The 17,298-nt window shown below is 42.4% G+C and overlaps 1 protein-coding gene across 4 annotated transcripts in view; it reads left to right on the forward strand.

Annotated features, from left to right (window-relative positions):
- DENND4C (DENN domain containing 4C) overlaps positions 1-17,298 on the forward strand; it is a 170,285-nt gene that overhangs the window by 147,299 nt on the left and 5,688 nt on the right. For all 4 annotated transcript variants that reach the window (XM_090038783.1, XM_090038785.1, XM_090038784.1 and 1 more), the window contains 7 exons: positions 43-218; positions 1,393-1,575; positions 2,466-2,655; positions 8,887-9,132; positions 10,717-10,834; positions 13,341-13,494; positions 17,000-17,064. In XM_090038783.1, coding sequence (XP_089894909.1) covers positions 43-218; positions 1,393-1,575; positions 2,466-2,655; positions 8,887-9,132; positions 10,717-10,834; positions 13,341-13,494; positions 17,000-17,064 — 1,132 coding nt within the window. The remainder of the gene's footprint in view (positions 1-42; positions 219-1,392; positions 1,576-2,465; positions 2,656-8,886; positions 9,133-10,716; positions 10,835-13,340; positions 13,495-16,999; positions 17,065-17,298) is intronic.

The following is a 17,298-nucleotide window of genomic DNA, read 5'->3' on the forward strand; positions in this document are numbered from 1 at the left end:
AAAAGGCTTTGAAGTGTTTACGTTCCTTGTTTTCTGTTGCAGGTTTTGATGTCAAGTTGCTCACAATGTAGAGCATGTGAAGCTTTAGTTTATGATGAAGAAATTATGGCTGGATGGACTGCAGATGATTCTAATTTGAACACCACTTGTCCCTTCTGTAAAAGCACTTTCTTACCTCTTCTTAATGTGGAATTTAAAGACTTGCGTGGCTCTGCTAGGTTGGTAGATTTTTCTAAGTTTGTTGCCTTTTTCCATTAAATTCTGCACATGGATTTTGCACATTCATTTTGTCTGTTTTGGTAATGAGGACTTATTAGGGAACTTGGAAAAATAAAGATACTTTTTACTGCATGTGCAGCCATTACAAATCACTAGCTGTTTTCCTGGTTGTGGTTGTACAAACAGGAAAAGCAAATTTAAAAAGATCCTGAACCACTGAGCCTTATGGTATAGTAACCAGAAAACAATAAATACTTGGGGTGGCCTAAGGCATAATCAAGGCAAATACTTGATTATGCCTTCAAATGTCTCATTTTCTGAAGCATTTCCCTCATAAATGTTGCTGTTTGGAAGATTGTATCTCCTTTAAAAAACAAACAGAAAAACTTACACTAATGTATAATGATTTTAAAATAAACAAAAATTGAAGAAATTTTTGCTCTATTGTTGGAATGCTTGTCTAAACTTCAGCAAATAAGGTTTCTTCCATGACCAGGTTTAAGAAGGTCATGTTACTGCATGGGTTCATGATAAGTCACTGCCTAGTTTGGCCAGTTTGAAGGACCAAATGACAGTGAAGAGCCTATTTGCCTATAATGTCACCAGCATTTTTGTGTTCTGTCTCAATAACTTGTCATTGCTCTTAAGATAATTGTGACTTTTGTTGGCACATCTTAGTGCTATCAGGTAGCATTCATTTTTGCATCTGTGTCTGTCAGCAGGCCAGAAAAGCCAAAATATAAATAAAACTTACGCTTAAAAGATCTTTGGAAAATCAGATCCATTCCTAATGTATTGGACCCTTAATATGTCATCTTTCTATTTTTACAATCTTATTATTAATTTAAAATACCCATCCTCAACAGTATTTTGGTTAAATCTTTTTCTTGTTTGGCGATCTATGTAATCACCAAGACAGAATATTCTGTTGACTAATTTTAGTTGTTCTTTGATGTATTCTGGTAGTGAGGAGTAGCATTTTATTTGTATTCTAGAGCTTACCCCAAGTTTTAATATTGGATTTGTGTTTCTTTGTATAGAACTCCAGTTTTTTCTTTTCCCTTGTGTAATTTCTATTGCAGGTATTTGGAAAGTCAGTTCAGTGTTTATATACTTGTATAACATTAACCTTCCTCCTCACCATTTTCTTAATCTTCCCTTATTATCATTTAGCTTTTTTCTGAAACCAAGTACCTCTGGAGATAGTTTACACAGTGGTAACATTCCAATAACTACTGATCCTCTGGAGCTGAAACCTGCATCCAGCTCTGCTGTTGCTGATTTGATAAGTTTTTCAGATCATCCAAGCTCCAACCAGACCATAGTTGAAGAAACAAGCTCTACACCTGAGCAGCGGTAAGGAAGAAAAAGGGATACAAGTGTTCTTGGTTTAATTTAGAAACTTATCAGCATTTTCAAAACTGTTTTATTTCTTTAAAAATGTACACTTGGCATAGCCTTATCCCACTGCATGTTAAATGATACCCTGTAAGAGAGGGCACAGGAGTCATTCTTGTTATTGAGCCCCAAGACCAGGTATATTACACAATGTAATAAACCAATTTTGATCTGTTCTTCTTGCCAAACTCTTGTGTCACGTGTCTCTTAAAGAGACCCAAGCATTGTATTTGCATCTAAAATATTATGCTATGGATTTTGCCTTTCTTACTTGCAGTTCATCTCAGAGCAGGCTTCTTGTTCTGCAATTGAATTTTTTAAAATAATTCAAGTTTTAAATGCATCGCCTACAGACAGTCCTGAGAGTGTTCATAATGTGCTATTTACTGTATGAGTTGCACTCATTAGTTATGATTAGTCAATTCAAGAACTTGCTTTAGTTTACTGATTAGATGGATGTCAAAGGATATGAAACGTGTTCAAGTGGGGTTTTTTTTTTGTTTGAGCTGACAAAAGAGCATCTTCCAGTCTTTGCCTGGATCCATTTCTGTGCCAAATATTTAGACAAGATAGAGGCTCCATAATAGTAAATTTTAAGAGTTAAAATGAAAGTAAAATATCCCCCGTTCCTTTTTCTGTTTTTACATGCATATTTTCCCATGTGTTTTGGGTTACTTCATACTGTGCTGAGGTTTTCTGTGTTGCATTCACCCAAATGACTGGATTTTTTCCTTTCAGTAGATGAAAATAGTTTGGGGATGCCTAACTGATAGTCTTCCTCCAGCTCCTATCACCAGCTGTTGCTGAAAAGTAATATATTGACATGTTCTTTTCTGAAATTTAAACAGTAATAAGCCTGAAGAACAGAGTAAGGGCCCCAGAGCAGTGACAACATCTGGCAACAATCCACAAAAACGAGGAGCGTCTTTGACTCGGAGCCATAGTGTGGGGGGCCCCCTGCAAAATATTGATCTGTCACAGAGACCATCTCATGGAATTTCAACAGTTAGCCTTCCAAACAGTTTGCAAGAAGTTGTGGTATGTTTGCTAATAATACCCTTGATGACTGATGTAAGTTAGTGAACTGTAGTATAAACAGCATTTTCTGAGTCTAACTGTAACTTGCTATTCTTGATTGCTTGGGGTCCTGTCAACCTCAAATGTATTCCCTCGTTTTCATGGGGAACATCCTTCTATTTACTGCCTGGAAAGTGAAATATCATCTTCTAATAAGAGAAGCGTATTTCCCCTTGTCTCCAGGCATTTTGAACAGTACTGCTTGGTTTGAAATACTATATTTACTCAAACCAAGTCCCTGAGGACTGGAAAAGGGCCAGTGTGGTCCCTATTTTCAGAAAGGGGAGGAAGGAGGAGCCTGGCCACTACAGGCCAGTCAGCCTCACTTCTATCCTGGGGAAGGTCTTTGAAAAAATTATCAAGGGCCACATTTGTGAGAGCCCTGCAGGGGAAGTGATGTTGAGGGGTAACCAGCATGGGTTCGTGCAAGGCCAATCCTGCCTGACTAACCTGGTCTCTTTCTATGACCAGGTAACAAAGAGCTTAGATGGGAAGGAGGAAGTTGATGTCATCTTCTTGGACTTCCAGAAGGCCTTTGACAGAGTGTCCCACCCAATTCTGGTGGGCAAGCTGAGGGACTCTGGCATTGATGAATGCAGGGTCACATGGGTGGCAAACTGGCTCCGGGGTGAACCCAGAGGGTGGTGGTGGAGGGGTTGATGTCGACCTGGGAGGGTGTAGGCAGCGGAGTGCCCCAGGGCTCGGTCCTTGGGCCAGTGCTGTTCAACATCTTCATTAGCGACCTGGATGAGGGTGTGGAGAGCACCCTGTTCAAGTTCACTGATGATACCAAGCTGTGGGGGAAAGTTAATACACCGGCAGGCAGGGACTGCACCCAGGCAGACCTGGATAGGTTAGAGAAGTGGGTGGATCTGAACAGGATGCGGTTCAACAAGGACAAGTGCAGGGTGCTGCACCTGGAGGAGAGGGAACCAGCATTATGGTTATAGGTTAGGGGCTGACCCTCTCAGCAGCACAGAGGCAGAGAGGGATCTTGGGGTCGGGATTGACTGCAGGATGAGTATGAGTTGCCAATGCAACGAAGCAATAGGCAGAGCCAGCCGCACCCTGTCATACATCAACAAGGGCATCACTAACAGGTCCAGAGAGGTCTTACTTCCCCTCTACGCGGTGCTGGTCAGGCCGCAGCTGGAGTACTGTATCCAGTTTTGGGCGCTGCACTTCAAGAGGGACATGGAAAACCTGGAGAGTGTCCAGAGGAGGGCCACTCGTATGGTTGAGGGCCTCTGTGGCCAGCCCTATGATGAGAGGCTGAGGGACCTGAATCTCTTCAGTCTGCAAGAGGAGACTGAGGAGGGATCTTGTGGCTGCCTACAACTTTATCAGGGGCCAGCAGCAGGGACTTGGGGAAAGTCTGTTCACCAGGGCCCCCCTTGGAGTCACCAAGAACAATGGCCACAAGCGGAGGGAGGATAGGTTTAGGTTAGATATTAGGAAGAACTACTTCACTGTAAGGGTGGCCAGAGTCTGGAATAGGCTTCCCAGAGAGGTGGTGCTCTCACCTTCCCTGGAAATCTTCAAGAGGAGACTGGATAGGCACCTGGCTGGGGTCTTATGACCCCTCCCACCCCCAGTGCTCCTTCCTGCCCATGGCAGGGGGTTGGACTAGATGATCTGTCTAGGTCCCTTCCAATTCACTGATTCACAAAACAGCCCTGAAACTGCTACAAGATTTAGCACAGGTATTCCATAAACACACTTTTAAGCACCAGTTTGGTACCTACTTATATATAATACAAACTATGTATGATATTAGTCCAAAGCCAAAGGCTCATGATTTACCATACACTTTATTGGGCTGGGCCCCAGCAGAGTCAACAGGACTTCAAGCCATGGTGACCCCGCAGCTCAGCATTGCTCAGCATGTGTGTGTATTCCAGATACCCCTCACAAAGGATCCATGTGTTAATTGGCCCCTGATTCATGACTGGAACCAGGTGTTCTTGTCAGGAGTCCTGGTATCATCCAAAAATCTATATGCAGATGAGGCATAGAGCAGCCTGCTCCGGTTCAACCTCATGGAGGATGGGACCACACTAATCATGTGCAACGGGCTGTGAGAAGCCCTGTTTGGGGCCCTGTTTGGAGAAGTTTGCCAGACATTTAAGGCTGGTGAAGAAATAGAGATTGGAAAGAAAGGCAGAGTTCAGCTGCAGGAGTGAAGAGGAAGTAAAAATTAGTTCAGTGTAGTGGCTTACCATGATTTAAAAAAAAGGCCTGCACTGAGGTGGACTTCATGCAATGGGCACTGCGATATATCTTATTCGAATGTGCTGCACTAACCTTTACTTGTAGCAGGTTCATAATAGCATTGAAACAGTTTTATGCCTTAAAGGCAGAAAAAAGGATCAACAGAGCATCAGGGTGTAAAGAGTGGAGGAGGGAGACTTAAAGCTCAAAACAATGGCAGTGGTAAGCATGAGATAAGCATGAAGTGGAAAAACTTGAAGAGTGGAAATGAAGATCTGGAGACAGATGGAGGGTGGACAAAGTTGGAGATGAAGGGAAAAAAGATGACAGCAGGAACAGTGGTGGAGGCAGCAATGATGAAAGAGGTGATGCCAAAAGGCAGAAAGGAGCAGAGGAGAGTGAAAGACAGAGCCGGAGAAGATACATCAGGTGAGAAGCAGAAGATCGTGGGAACACAACAGCCTACCAGGCCAGCCCACCAGAAGTGGCCCACTGGAAAAACATAGAAGAGTCACTAAGAGAAGCCAGAGGAACAGAGGCTGCAGATAAAGGCAACTTTAACTGGTGACAGGAGGCATATGGGATTGATGATGGACAAATATGATTTCCTGAAAAGGGTATGGTTTGAGATTTTTTGGAGGTGTAGGCAGAGCATCTCACCAGCCTGACTGCTTTATCAAACCAAAATACTTGGGAATTGACTTATTGGGGACGGAAAAGAGTATGAGAACTTTTGAAAGAAATATGCAGAGAATTGTGGGAGGGAGGAATTAAGTGGAATAGATTTAGTTCATAGGGGAAAAGTCAAGAGAAAAAGTGATTTATAATTTGAATGTACATGGATTTAATAGAACCAGAAGACATAGAAAGATGGATAGAAAAGTATGTCCTAAGGACTATGTCATTAGAGAAAGTAAGGGACAAATATGGCATCTGGATGGGGACTTGGAGGGCATGAATAGTGTTATAAGCACATGAGTGGAGCCCAGGTGGGGTGCTGCACCTCCTGTCAAGTGATCCAGATTGGGGCATGCTGGAGTTTTATAGTGTACCACAGGCAACTAAAACGTTGCCGCAAATGCAGAGAAGTGGGGCACCTGTCTGCACACTGTCCTCTTACAGCGTGCTACAGATGTGAAGGAATGGGGCAGAAAGCAGCAGAGTACCAGGAGTCCATAAAATGCATTTTGTAGGAGAGTGGGACACTTGTTTTGTAGGTGCCCCAAAGCCTTTGCAAGTATAGTCAGACCCCCTGCGGAACAGCAAAACGTGGAGAAGGAGAGCAGAGGAGACAAGTTGGACACTGAGATGGAAATAGTGGAAGAAACTCCGCAGAAGAGTGAAACAGAGAAGGAGGGGGGCAAAATTTCTGTGATTAAGGCAGAACAGGAGGGGATAGGAGATTGGTATACATGTGGTGGGTACAGCAAACAGCTCAGACGTGAAGGTGGGGAAGAAAGAATAGATAACAGAAGTGGAAACAGCAAGAGAGAGAACCAGAGAGACAGGCTGGGAAAAGAAAATGCAGGGGCTGAAGATCAAGAAGAAGAAACCTGATAATGGAGGAGGTGAGTCAGAGAGAGAGCCAGAGACCAGTTTTCTGCCACTAATGCCTCTGGGTTCCAGCCTGGAGTGGAGACCAGGAGAAATGGAAAATGGTGGAGAGGTGGAAATATGCAAATTTTCCTAAATGCAAAAATGATCTCTCAGCTTGCAAAGGCTACAGGAAGGGGAGGGAGGGAAGAGAGGTCAACCACCCTGAACAGTAGCACAGATGGAACAGGTGCACTTGTTTTAAAACAATATCTTGCTGGTGAGAGAAGTGCAACAGAGATGGGGCTTGATGAGTTCATCAAGGTGTCAAAGAGATACAGGAAGAAGAAACAGTAGCATGTGTTTTGGGAGTGTACATATGCAAAGGGGGTGTGCAAAAGAGTCCACTGCTGTCTGAGTGTCACCAAAATAAACTTGTCATTGGAGATGGTGGAAGATGGACTCATACCAAAGGGACTGGAGGAAACGTTATCAAGGACTTTATTAGTGTGTGCTAAAACTAATTTATGGAAAGTAAGAAAGCTCTGGGTGTTTAAAGGGTTGGCTTTTACTGAAAGAGTGACTGAAGTGGCTGCATGAACTGAAATACTACATCTATTGGAACAAGGAAGATATTGGAGGGGAAGAGGCAGAGAAGAAGTGGAGAAAAAAGGACTGGACATGCTTGTTTCACTAAACCAAAAAACAGGACCAGTGGGAGGGATGGAGTGTTTCAGGTCCTTACTGAGGTAACAGTTTTTTCATGGGGTTCTATATGAAGAGAGAGATTTTTGTAAAGGTTTGTGGGGGGGGGGGGTTCTCTGGGAAGTTGATGTATGTTGTTTAAGGGTTTAATCTATGTAGCTGTATATTTTTGATATGTAGCTGTTTCTGTTCCATGAAGTCTTAGTTTTTAAAAAAAAAAAAGGATGTTCAATATATGTAGCTTTGTAAGTGTAGGGTGATAAGTAGGGATCCCGGAGTTCTCCTATTTAAAAAAACAACAACAACAACCAAAATTATCTGATTAAAACCCTCCAAATCCATGTTTTTCCATTATTAAAATGAAGGACCACTATATAGATAGATATAGATATCAGTTGAACACAATATTTATTGAGATGTTTGCAATTTTAAAGCAACTTGCAAGCCTACCAGTGCCTCAGTCACCATAATAAAATAAATTCAAAGTACCTATAAAAGTTGGTATTTGATTTTTGGGGTTTTTTATTATGGAAAATCAGTTTTCCCCCTGCCCTCTTCGCTCACCAGGACACAGGTCCAGGCTCCTCACTCATAGCCACAGCCTCACTCCCAATCCCCTGCGATTTTCCACAGGAAACTTAAAAAACAGATCCCTGGTGATAAGTGTGTGGTTTAATAAAATGTATATAAATTAATAAATTAATAAATAAAAAGTGTCCCATCAGTATGTTTGCCCCATATGAACCATGTGTGTTATAGTTATGATTAGTGTTGGCTGCATTTAGTCACCTTCACAATTAGTTTCCATTAATGAGTATATGCTGCTTTTGGCAGCAGTTTCATGATAGATGGTGCATTTAATAAGGCTTCCTTGTATACAGTTATAAGATAAAGGCTTTTTTTCCCCCTGCTGATTTGTGGGAGGGGGGGAGATAGTTTTATATTTGAGTATCTACAATAGCTTCTCTAAGGGTAGAGAGCATTATTCACTTTACTTCCATCTCTTCTTTTCCTCACCAAAAATAATTTAAAAGTGGGAATGGAGGAGGAGGGAAGAAAATATCCTTTTATTACTTTAGGTCCCTGTTTGTGCAATAAAGTCTCTCCACCTGATGAGCATAAAGCTGCTGCTGCCTATTGTTGAAGGCTGTTTTCCACTAGAGAACTTCTGGTTATTATATTGAAATGCTGATTCTTAGCAGAACAGTTGCTGTAACTAATTTTGCTTTTGTATTTTTTGAAAATGAGAAGGAAAAAAAGCTCAGCAATCAAAATTGACTGTCTTGCTAAAGCTAATGTGTGTGCACTGCTACTAGATGCGTAGAAATGTTCACTGGCAGCAGTGCAATGTGCTGCCAGTCTCTCTATTGTCAAGAGAAATGATCTCATAAAGCGGTGTTTCTCAACCTGTGGGTTGTGACCCAAAAGTGGGTCACAAGAATTTATAAAAGGGTCACAAAGAAACTTTAAAAATGGATTCTCCTTTAAAGAAGAAAAATGTGGGAAACTCGCTTTTCCCTTGCAGGCTGACAAGGTTACAATCTGCAAGGGGCTGCTGGGGTCCTCCCACACCCAGCCCCTGCCCCACACACTGAAGGGCTGGGACCTGGGAGTGGGGACAGCGGGCCAGGAGTGAAGGGCATGGGGTCCTGGTACAAAAAAGGTTGAGAATCACTATCATAAAGTATTTCTGGGAGCAAAAGTGCTTGTTGTTTATATAGTAACAACTACTGCTGCTTTTAGGATCCCTTAAGAAAAAGGCCCAATCCTCTTCCTGTCTCCGTACCTTATTTGAGTCCTCTGGTGCTGCGTAAAGAGCTTGAATCCTTGTTGGAGAATGAGGGGGAACAAGTGATACATACATCCACATTCATCAACCAGCACCCCATCATTTTCTGGAACTTGGTTTGGTATTTCCGGCGCTTGGATCTACCTAGCAACTTGCCTGGGCTCATTTTAACCTCAGAACATTGTAACGAGGGAGTGCAGGTAAGTAAGTGTCTTCTGAGCAGTTGGTAATATGCAGATGTTGCAGCATGTTGAATAAGTTTTATTTTTGCTCATAGAAAAGGTAAACAAATCCTTGGTTGGTAGCATTTAATAAAAATCTGGCCCGAATAACAAATTGTAGGTTTTTGCTTCTAATACTAGGAAATACATTACTGTCTTTTTGTATGAATGATCATGAGTGAGAGTGCAACCAACACCTGAATGCTGAGCAGGTTATTTTCTAGCTCTAAAAAAGTATTTTGAATAAATGTTTGGCAGCAAGTAAGTGAAGTTTTCCTAGAGGACTGCTGGAAGGGGGTGGAAAGAATTTAGGGAGATTTCTAGGGATTCACGAACGGGATCTCTAACATACAGCAGGGTGAAATCCCTACCTGGCTATGAAATCTGGGATGGATTCTCTTCTTCAGTCTACTAGGTTTATATCAGCATATCTCCCTTTGAGTTGTGTCAGTATAAAAATGGGTTAAACAATAGAGAATTGGCTATGTTTGGGGAATTGACTTTAAGGGCTAGATTTTTTTTGGTAAGGTTTACAGATTTGTGGGATATGCCAGATATATAGACCAGATGTCACCAGGCATTCTTGCATGATGTATGTGACGAGTTGGTACTTCCACATCTTTTGTCTGTGTGCACCTACGCTTGAAATTCTGTCCATCTCTTTTCAAGAGCAAAGTGCATGTCCTAGAATAGTTTACCAAGAGATGTGGCTAAATTGACATCACCTGAAAATTTTTTAAAGCTGCATGGTGGAAGGTGAGACACAGTAAAGTCAGTGCCATAGCTAGGGATGGACTAACATTCTTCCTCTTCTTTCCCTTACCTTCTGATTTATATAGCAAGGGCACTGTTTCTAGCTTGTGAATCAACTATAAGAGCTGAGCTGTAATTGAGATTTGTCATTGATATTCACACTCAGCAGGTTTGCTACTGTGATTTTTGTGTTTTCCGTAAATATTTTATGAGCAGCTGCCTTTCCTACTTGTTTAACTAATACGTATTTAAGTCAAAATGCTCCCCTTACCTAAAATCTGGAAATGAACAGAAAGCTATGCTGCAGTCTTTTCCAGCAAGACCATCATCTGCCAAAGATAGTTGGGGTGTTTCAGGGAAACTCTGACATCTTATGCTGTTTGGGGCATTGCCATCTTTCTGTTCACTGTACAGGGCATACGATATTGAGGCCTTGGGGTGACTGAGGCTGCCAGGAAATATTGAAGTACAAACAGCAGTGATACAGTTAAATAGATATTGTCAGCAGTTCCTCAATAGGAGGGTGATTGTATAGTGATATAACTCCTATATAGATATTTTTTTCCAGGCTAAGGCTGGGTTTTCCTCAATTTAATCTTGCATTTCTTGGAAAATAATTTAAAAGAGCCCCTTCTGATACCTCAATTCAGATTTTGCTCCCACAAAAAAACTTGAAAACAACTCTGTAACAGCACCTGTCCATTTTGTTAGACTCAAAATGAATAGTACGAAGATTTTGTCTGCAGCATGTAAAAAATAGCAGTCCTTGGGCGGTTAATTTTTTAAAACATTACTTTCTTCTCATTCTAGCTTCCTCTGTCATCTCTGTCACAAGACAGCAAGTTAGTGTATATCCAGCTACTGTGGGACAACATCAATCTCTATCAGGAGCCAGGAGAGCCTCTGTATATATCCTGGAGAAATCTGAGTAAGTGAAATGCATGCTAGAGGGAACAGGGCTTGCAAAGGGGAAGGAGTCATTGACTTGTTTTATTTTTCTGCCTCTGAAGTTGATGTACCTCTTAGGAACAATTTTTCCCATGTTTGGAAAGCATGTGAAATTCTCTGTGGGAAAACATTTGTTGTTGTATTTTGTATACAAATGACAGTATTCTCTGTGTAGATTTTTTTGCTTCTAAACTGGGAAGGGATTTGATCCTATTGTACCCTGTACATAGATTTCAGTATCTGATCTTTCTTGTTATGTTACAGTCCTTATCAGGTAGGCAGGAAAGGGAAGAACTGATACAAAGAAGATTCTTTCTAAAATAAGAAAGTTCCTTTCTTTTCTTAAAAAAAAGCTGTCACATTTCTGTAGCTGCCTTTTACCACTTGTAGCTGTACCACCATATGCTAGCAGTTTCAATTCACCTGGCTTGAATTCTGGGAGGAATTTGAAACATTCTTGGTGGATATTTTATTTCTTTCTTCCCTCAAAACCAATTGTAGTTTTTAAGTATTAAAAGCAGCCTAACCCAGGTGAGAGCTGGGTGTAGAGCAAAAAGAAACCTAAACACATTCTTGTAGGACTTAAGCTGCTTGTAGGAATTTGTTAGGAAACCTGTGTAACACATGATGGAAGAAAAGTCAGCCCCTGGGAGTAGCTTAAATCTAAGCAGACAGGTTGACTAAAAAAAGGCAAAGGGAAGGTCAAAGAATGGTGCCAATGATGCAAAAAATTGCGGTCCGTTTCTTGGAGGCCACTAAAATCACAGACACACATACATTAGATGGCACAAAAGGTGTATTTGCAAATAGGGTCAGAGCAGAGTCAAAAACTCAGATTACTCTGAACCCACCAAGGAATTTTTGCAGGCTGTATTTATCTTTTTCCTCCTGGGCACGTGTGCAGAAACAGGAACTCTTACAGCTCACTTCCGTTTCATACAAACATACATGTGGTTACATCACTACATCCATCGCATGTATATTATAATTAACTACTTAAGTATGCAGGGCAGAGAGGTAAATATGCATCAGCTAATTGAGCATGCTCAGAAAGTACTATAGGTCACCAAGAGTTTAAACTCCCCCCCCTTTCAGGGACACAGTCAGTTGAATTCCAGCTTCTGTAATCTGCATGAGAGAGGCTAGGGAGAAGCTGGGGGAGAGTCTGTGATTTAGTATGAGAAGAGCTGTGGCAAGGCTGGGCAAGGAGAAAAGTCCTTGGCAGTGTTTCTTTCTTACCAGGTGCAAGATGCAAGCTGTGCATTTCTAACAATACTCCATTTCTAACACCAATGTAACATGTTTTGCTTTTCAAAAGAGCTTATTCATGTGCATTGTCTGCAGGGTGCTAATTTAAAGGTATAGACACCAACACACACTCTGGAATATACATGAGGGAGTAAAGCTTGTTACAAATGTGCTGAAAAATAGTCAAATTTATGTCACTGACCAAACCTGCAGTAGGTTCAGAAAATATCTGTTAAACCTGTTGATAAGCTGTAGTGAATGGTGAGGGCTGGTTTGGTTTTGTTTTTTTGTTTTGTTTTGTTTCTATATAGTCACGTTCTGTCAAATTAATTAGCAACTACTGGGTCTGAATTGACTTTCATTAACAAAAAAGCACTTCCTTGCCCTTTACTACATAGCTTTGACATGCCTTGATTCTGCCTGCAGCAGAACTTGTTGGCTTCTTCTGGATGTTCTGGTTTTCATTCAGTGACCTTCTTCAACTCAGTCACTCCAAAACCAACAGTGCAGCAGAACATCCTGTAAGTGATGCTCAGCTGGCTTCTGCTCCAACTTCATCACACCTGCTCTGTGGTTATATTTTATACAGTGGTTATAAGTTGCCTTCACAAATTATTTCCCCAAAAATGTAAATGCGTTTCCTTTTCTCCTTGCTGCTTATTTTTTTTCTTCCTTTCTGTGTTGCTTCCAAAGATGGAGGCATAGCATAAATGTTACCAATTTTAGTTTCTTAATTTTTTTGCATCACTTCAAGCCTATAAACTAATGCTATTTGGCTGAAATATGGTGGCCTTCAGCATTGCTTACATGGGACTTGTGTTTTTTAACCAGATATAACACTAACTCTTCTATGGTGGCAAACTTTTGAAATCTAAATTTAGTATTAATATATTGCAGCTTGAAAAAACTGCTTTGTTTTATAGAGATATTGTGGCAAGAATATACTTCAATAAGTGAAAACAGTTTTTTTTTTTTTCTTGTGCTCCTGTGTTATGAAATGCCTTGGGTGTTGTGGATGTAGTTTGTGTCCTGCTAATCTTGGTGCGTGGCAAAAATTGTGTAAATAAGCCAAACTACTCTGTTGTAGAAATTTCTGTATAGAAGAGGGTGTAAAAGTATACTCTACATGCAAATGTGGGCAAATAAATTTCTCACCCTCACTGCATTTCTCACTAGTGAGAAAAAAATATTATTAGTTACAAAAGGTCTGAATTGCTGTGGTTTTTTTTTTCATCCAGACTCAGCAGAGAAGAAACCATCCACAACTTCAGAAGACCAGCAGGCAATAAGCACTTTGTTAGAGAACATCAAACTAAGTATTCAAAACAATAATGTTCTTAAACCAATCAACTTCCTTCTGCAGAAAGTTCAACCAGGTGTCAAACGACAAAGGTACAAGGATTCTGTGTCTCTTCTTCAACCCCCTGCCCAGCTCTACATTAAAATTTACATAAAATTACACTTAAGGATTTTAAGTAGGGATCTACTTAAAGTGTGTGGAAGTGAAATAAAAATTACTGGCCATTTGTGGTGCCCAACACCATTTTCATGGTCTTTTTGCAGTGTGCACCCCCCTCCTTTGCCACTGATTGGCCATTGGGCCCTAGTGGCCCTGTCCCTCACTGCTGATTGGCTGAGAGGGCTCTCCGTCATGCTGCCTCGCCCCTTGCCACTGATTTGCGGACAAGGCCACACAAAAGGCAGCCCTCTCTACTCCTCAGGGAGGAGAGAGCGGCCACAACCTTGGCTGCTCCCCTTCATGCCTATGCATTCCCCCACCTCCCTCTCCCCAATTGGTTGCAAAGTTTGGCCACAGTGGCCACTGGCTCTACTGGGGAGCCAGCATTTTATTTTTAGTAAGTTTTTTTTTCCAGCAATTCCACACAAGATCTTGGAGAAAATCAGTTTTTGCAGTTTCCGTGAAAATCATAAAATCGCAAAATAAATAGATCCGTAATAAAGGCCTTTATATGGTAGTAGTTTAGAGAACGGTTAGCCCTACCTGAAATTTCCAGGCTTCTTATGTACTTCTCCTGTTCTGTATCCAGATACTTGGGAGCAATTTTTTGTGACAGTACTTAGAGGTCTGTATGGATTCGCAAATGCAGTTGTTGCAATGATGTCCAGATTAGAAGGCTAAACATCCATTTATGCAAAAGTAGATATGTAATATGCAGTGTCTTTGTCCCTCACTGTAAATCTAACAAAGATGCATCAAGTTCAGTGATATAAATGTAGCCAGGTTCCACATGGTAGGAAGAAGAAACATGTTGAGCAATTTAATTAAAAATAAAAGCAGACCTCTGGAGGATATCATACATCATGCCTGTCCAGCTTCTAAGGAGTGAAGGGCTGTATTCCCTGCAGTCTGCATCCACTGGAGCTGCACCAGGGTGAGCCATGGGCCCATTGGGCTGCACGCAGCATCAATGTTCAGCCCCTGCACTGCACATCTGGCTTCACCTTGTGCCACCCTGTGGGGCGGCTGCACGCAGCATGAATGTTTCATAGTTTCATAGTTTCTAGGGTCGGAAGGGACCGGAGCAGATCATCTAGTCCGACGCCCTGCCATGGCAGGAAAGAGCACTGGGGTCAAATGACCCCAGCAAGGTGTTCATCCAGCCTCCTCTTAAAAGCCCCCAGGGTAGGAGGAGCCTGCACCACTTCTCTTGGAAGCTGGTTCCAGACCCTAGCTGCCCTGACCGTGAAGTAGCGCCTCCTGATATCTAACCTAAACCTACCCTCTGCCAGCTTGTGACCGTTATTCCTGGTCACTCCTGGCGGTGCTCGGGGGAACAGTGACTCCCCCAATGCCTGCTGATCCCCCCTGAATAATTTATAACAGGCCACAAGATCCCCCCCTCATCCTTCTCTTTTGGAGGCTGAACAGGTTCAGGTCCCGCAGCCTGTCCTCATAGGGCCTGCCCTGCTGTCCCCTGATCATGTGAGTGGCCCTCCTCTGGACCCTCTCCATGCTGTCCACATCCCTCTGGAAGTGCGGCGCCCAGAACTGGACACAGTACTCCAACTGCGGCCTGACCAGTGCCGCCTAGAGGGAAAGGATCACCTCTTTGGACCTGCTCGAGATGCATCTGTGGATGCATGACAAGGTGCGGCTGGCCTTCCTTACTGCCTCTCCACACTGCCGGCCCATGTTCATCTTGGAGTCAATGATGACTCCAAGATCCTTTTCCGCCTCTGTGCTGACAAGAGGGGAGTTCCCTAACCTGTAGGTATGGTGCCGGTTGTTCCACCCCAGGTGCATCACCTTGCACTTGTCTGTCTTGAATCCCATCCTGTTCTCATCCGCCCACCCTTGTAACCTGTCTAGGTTGGTTTGTAGCCTGTTGCATCCTTCCAGTGTGCCCACGTCCCCCCACATCTTAGTGTCATCAGCAAATTTGAACAGGGTGCTTTTTACCTCCTCGTTCAAATCGCTGATGAAGATGTTGAACAGTGCGGGCCCGAGGACCGAGCCCTGCGGAACCCCGCTGCCCGCGTCCTTCCAGGTTGAGAGGGACCCATCCACCACCACCCTCTGGGTGCGGCCCTCCAGCCAGTTGGTGACCCATTTGACTGTGTGGGTGTCTACACCACAGCCCCCCAGTGTCTTAATGAGAACAGGGTGAGAGACAGTGTCGAAAGCCTTCCAGAAGTCCAGGAAGATTATGTCCACTGCTACCCCTGCATCTAATGATTTGGTGATCTGATCGTAAAAGGCCACCAGGTTGGTCTGACAGGACCTGCCACTGATAAACCCATGTTGGTTGCCCCTAAGCATGCAGTCCCCTGCTAGCCCCTCCTGGATGTGTGCCAGAATAATTTTCTCGAACAGCTTGCCTAGGATTGAGGTAAGACTAACTGGCCTATAGTTTTCCGGGTCCTCCTTCCTCCCTTTTTTGAAGATGGGAACCACGTTGGACCTCTTCCAGTCCTCCGGCACCACTCCAGAGCACCACGAATGCTCGTAAAGCTGTGCCAGGGGTCCTGCAATGACCTCGACCAATTCCTTTAGAAGTCTATGGTGGAGATTGTCCGGACCGGCTGACTTGAATACGTCCAGCCCCTGCACTGCACATCTGGCCTCACCTTGTGCCACGCTGTGGGGCAGGAGTAGAAACTGGAGGAGGGAGAGCCCAGAGTTGTGGCAAATGATAGGGTGAACTACAGCTATGCAGGAATCTGGGGACCTGCAACTTAACTCTGTGCAGGCCATGGGCAGCCCACGGGCCACCGGTTGAACAGTCCTTTCATACATCTGGCCACTTCTATTACATACACAAGTATTGTATTTAAGAGTATCGTATTCCATGCCGTAGAAATATGATACGACCTTAGTGAATTATAACATCGACATAACAATACCATTACAAGTAACTTGGTCCTTTTTGACTGGCATTTCAAGCACTCATCACCATGGAAAAAGCAGAGGCAAGTGTCAACGTCAAGATCCATCTTGATCATTTTCTGAATATTGTTCAATTCTAATAAAAGTAATAAAATGTTCTAAAACTAAAATGCTAATTCCAAATATTAATTCATGAATTGGGCCTCAATTTAAAAAAAATAAATAAATTAAATGTATGGGTTTATTTGCCTTGTAGGTTTTTATAGCAATGAGGCCAGTTTTCTACCTTTCTTCCATAACTGACACCAAAAAACATTTTTAATGGATAAATCTCTTGTTTCTAGAGTTGGGGCTTAAACAAAAACGCTGAAATTTACACAGCTAGCAAAATCATAAGCTACCAGTACTGGAAAAAAATGTTTACAGTACAAATAAGATTATGCTTACATAAAGCTGCATTATAGAACACAAACATACTTTCAGTACAGGCTTTTTTTTTTTTTTTGAGACTAGTTTGTACTCTTAACTCCTCTTTAAAATATTTTACAGAAGTTTTTACCGAGAAATCCTGTTCCTGTCTTTGGTGTCCCTTGGCAGAGAGAACATTGACATTGGTGAGTTAAAATAATATAACATGCACAATTATTCATTTGTACATGCACATTAAAATAAAGAGTTGGGGCATATGAATTGGCTTGCAACTAGTCAGAAAATTAGTTTTATGCCTCGAGGTGTCCATGCAGCTGTTGAATTGGCAAGCATCCTTACTTCAAATGTAAATAATGAATACTAGCTTTTTATAAGTATGACTCATGTGATGGTTGCTTTGCATTTAAAATAATTGTTGG

Source organism: Crocodylus siamensis, chromosome 3 (genome assembly GCF_052110815.1).
Source record: "Crocodylus siamensis isolate JL-2025a chromosome 3, ASM5211081v1, whole genome shotgun sequence".
Lineage (NCBI taxonomy): Eukaryota > Metazoa > Chordata > Crocodylia > Crocodylidae > Crocodylus > Crocodylus siamensis.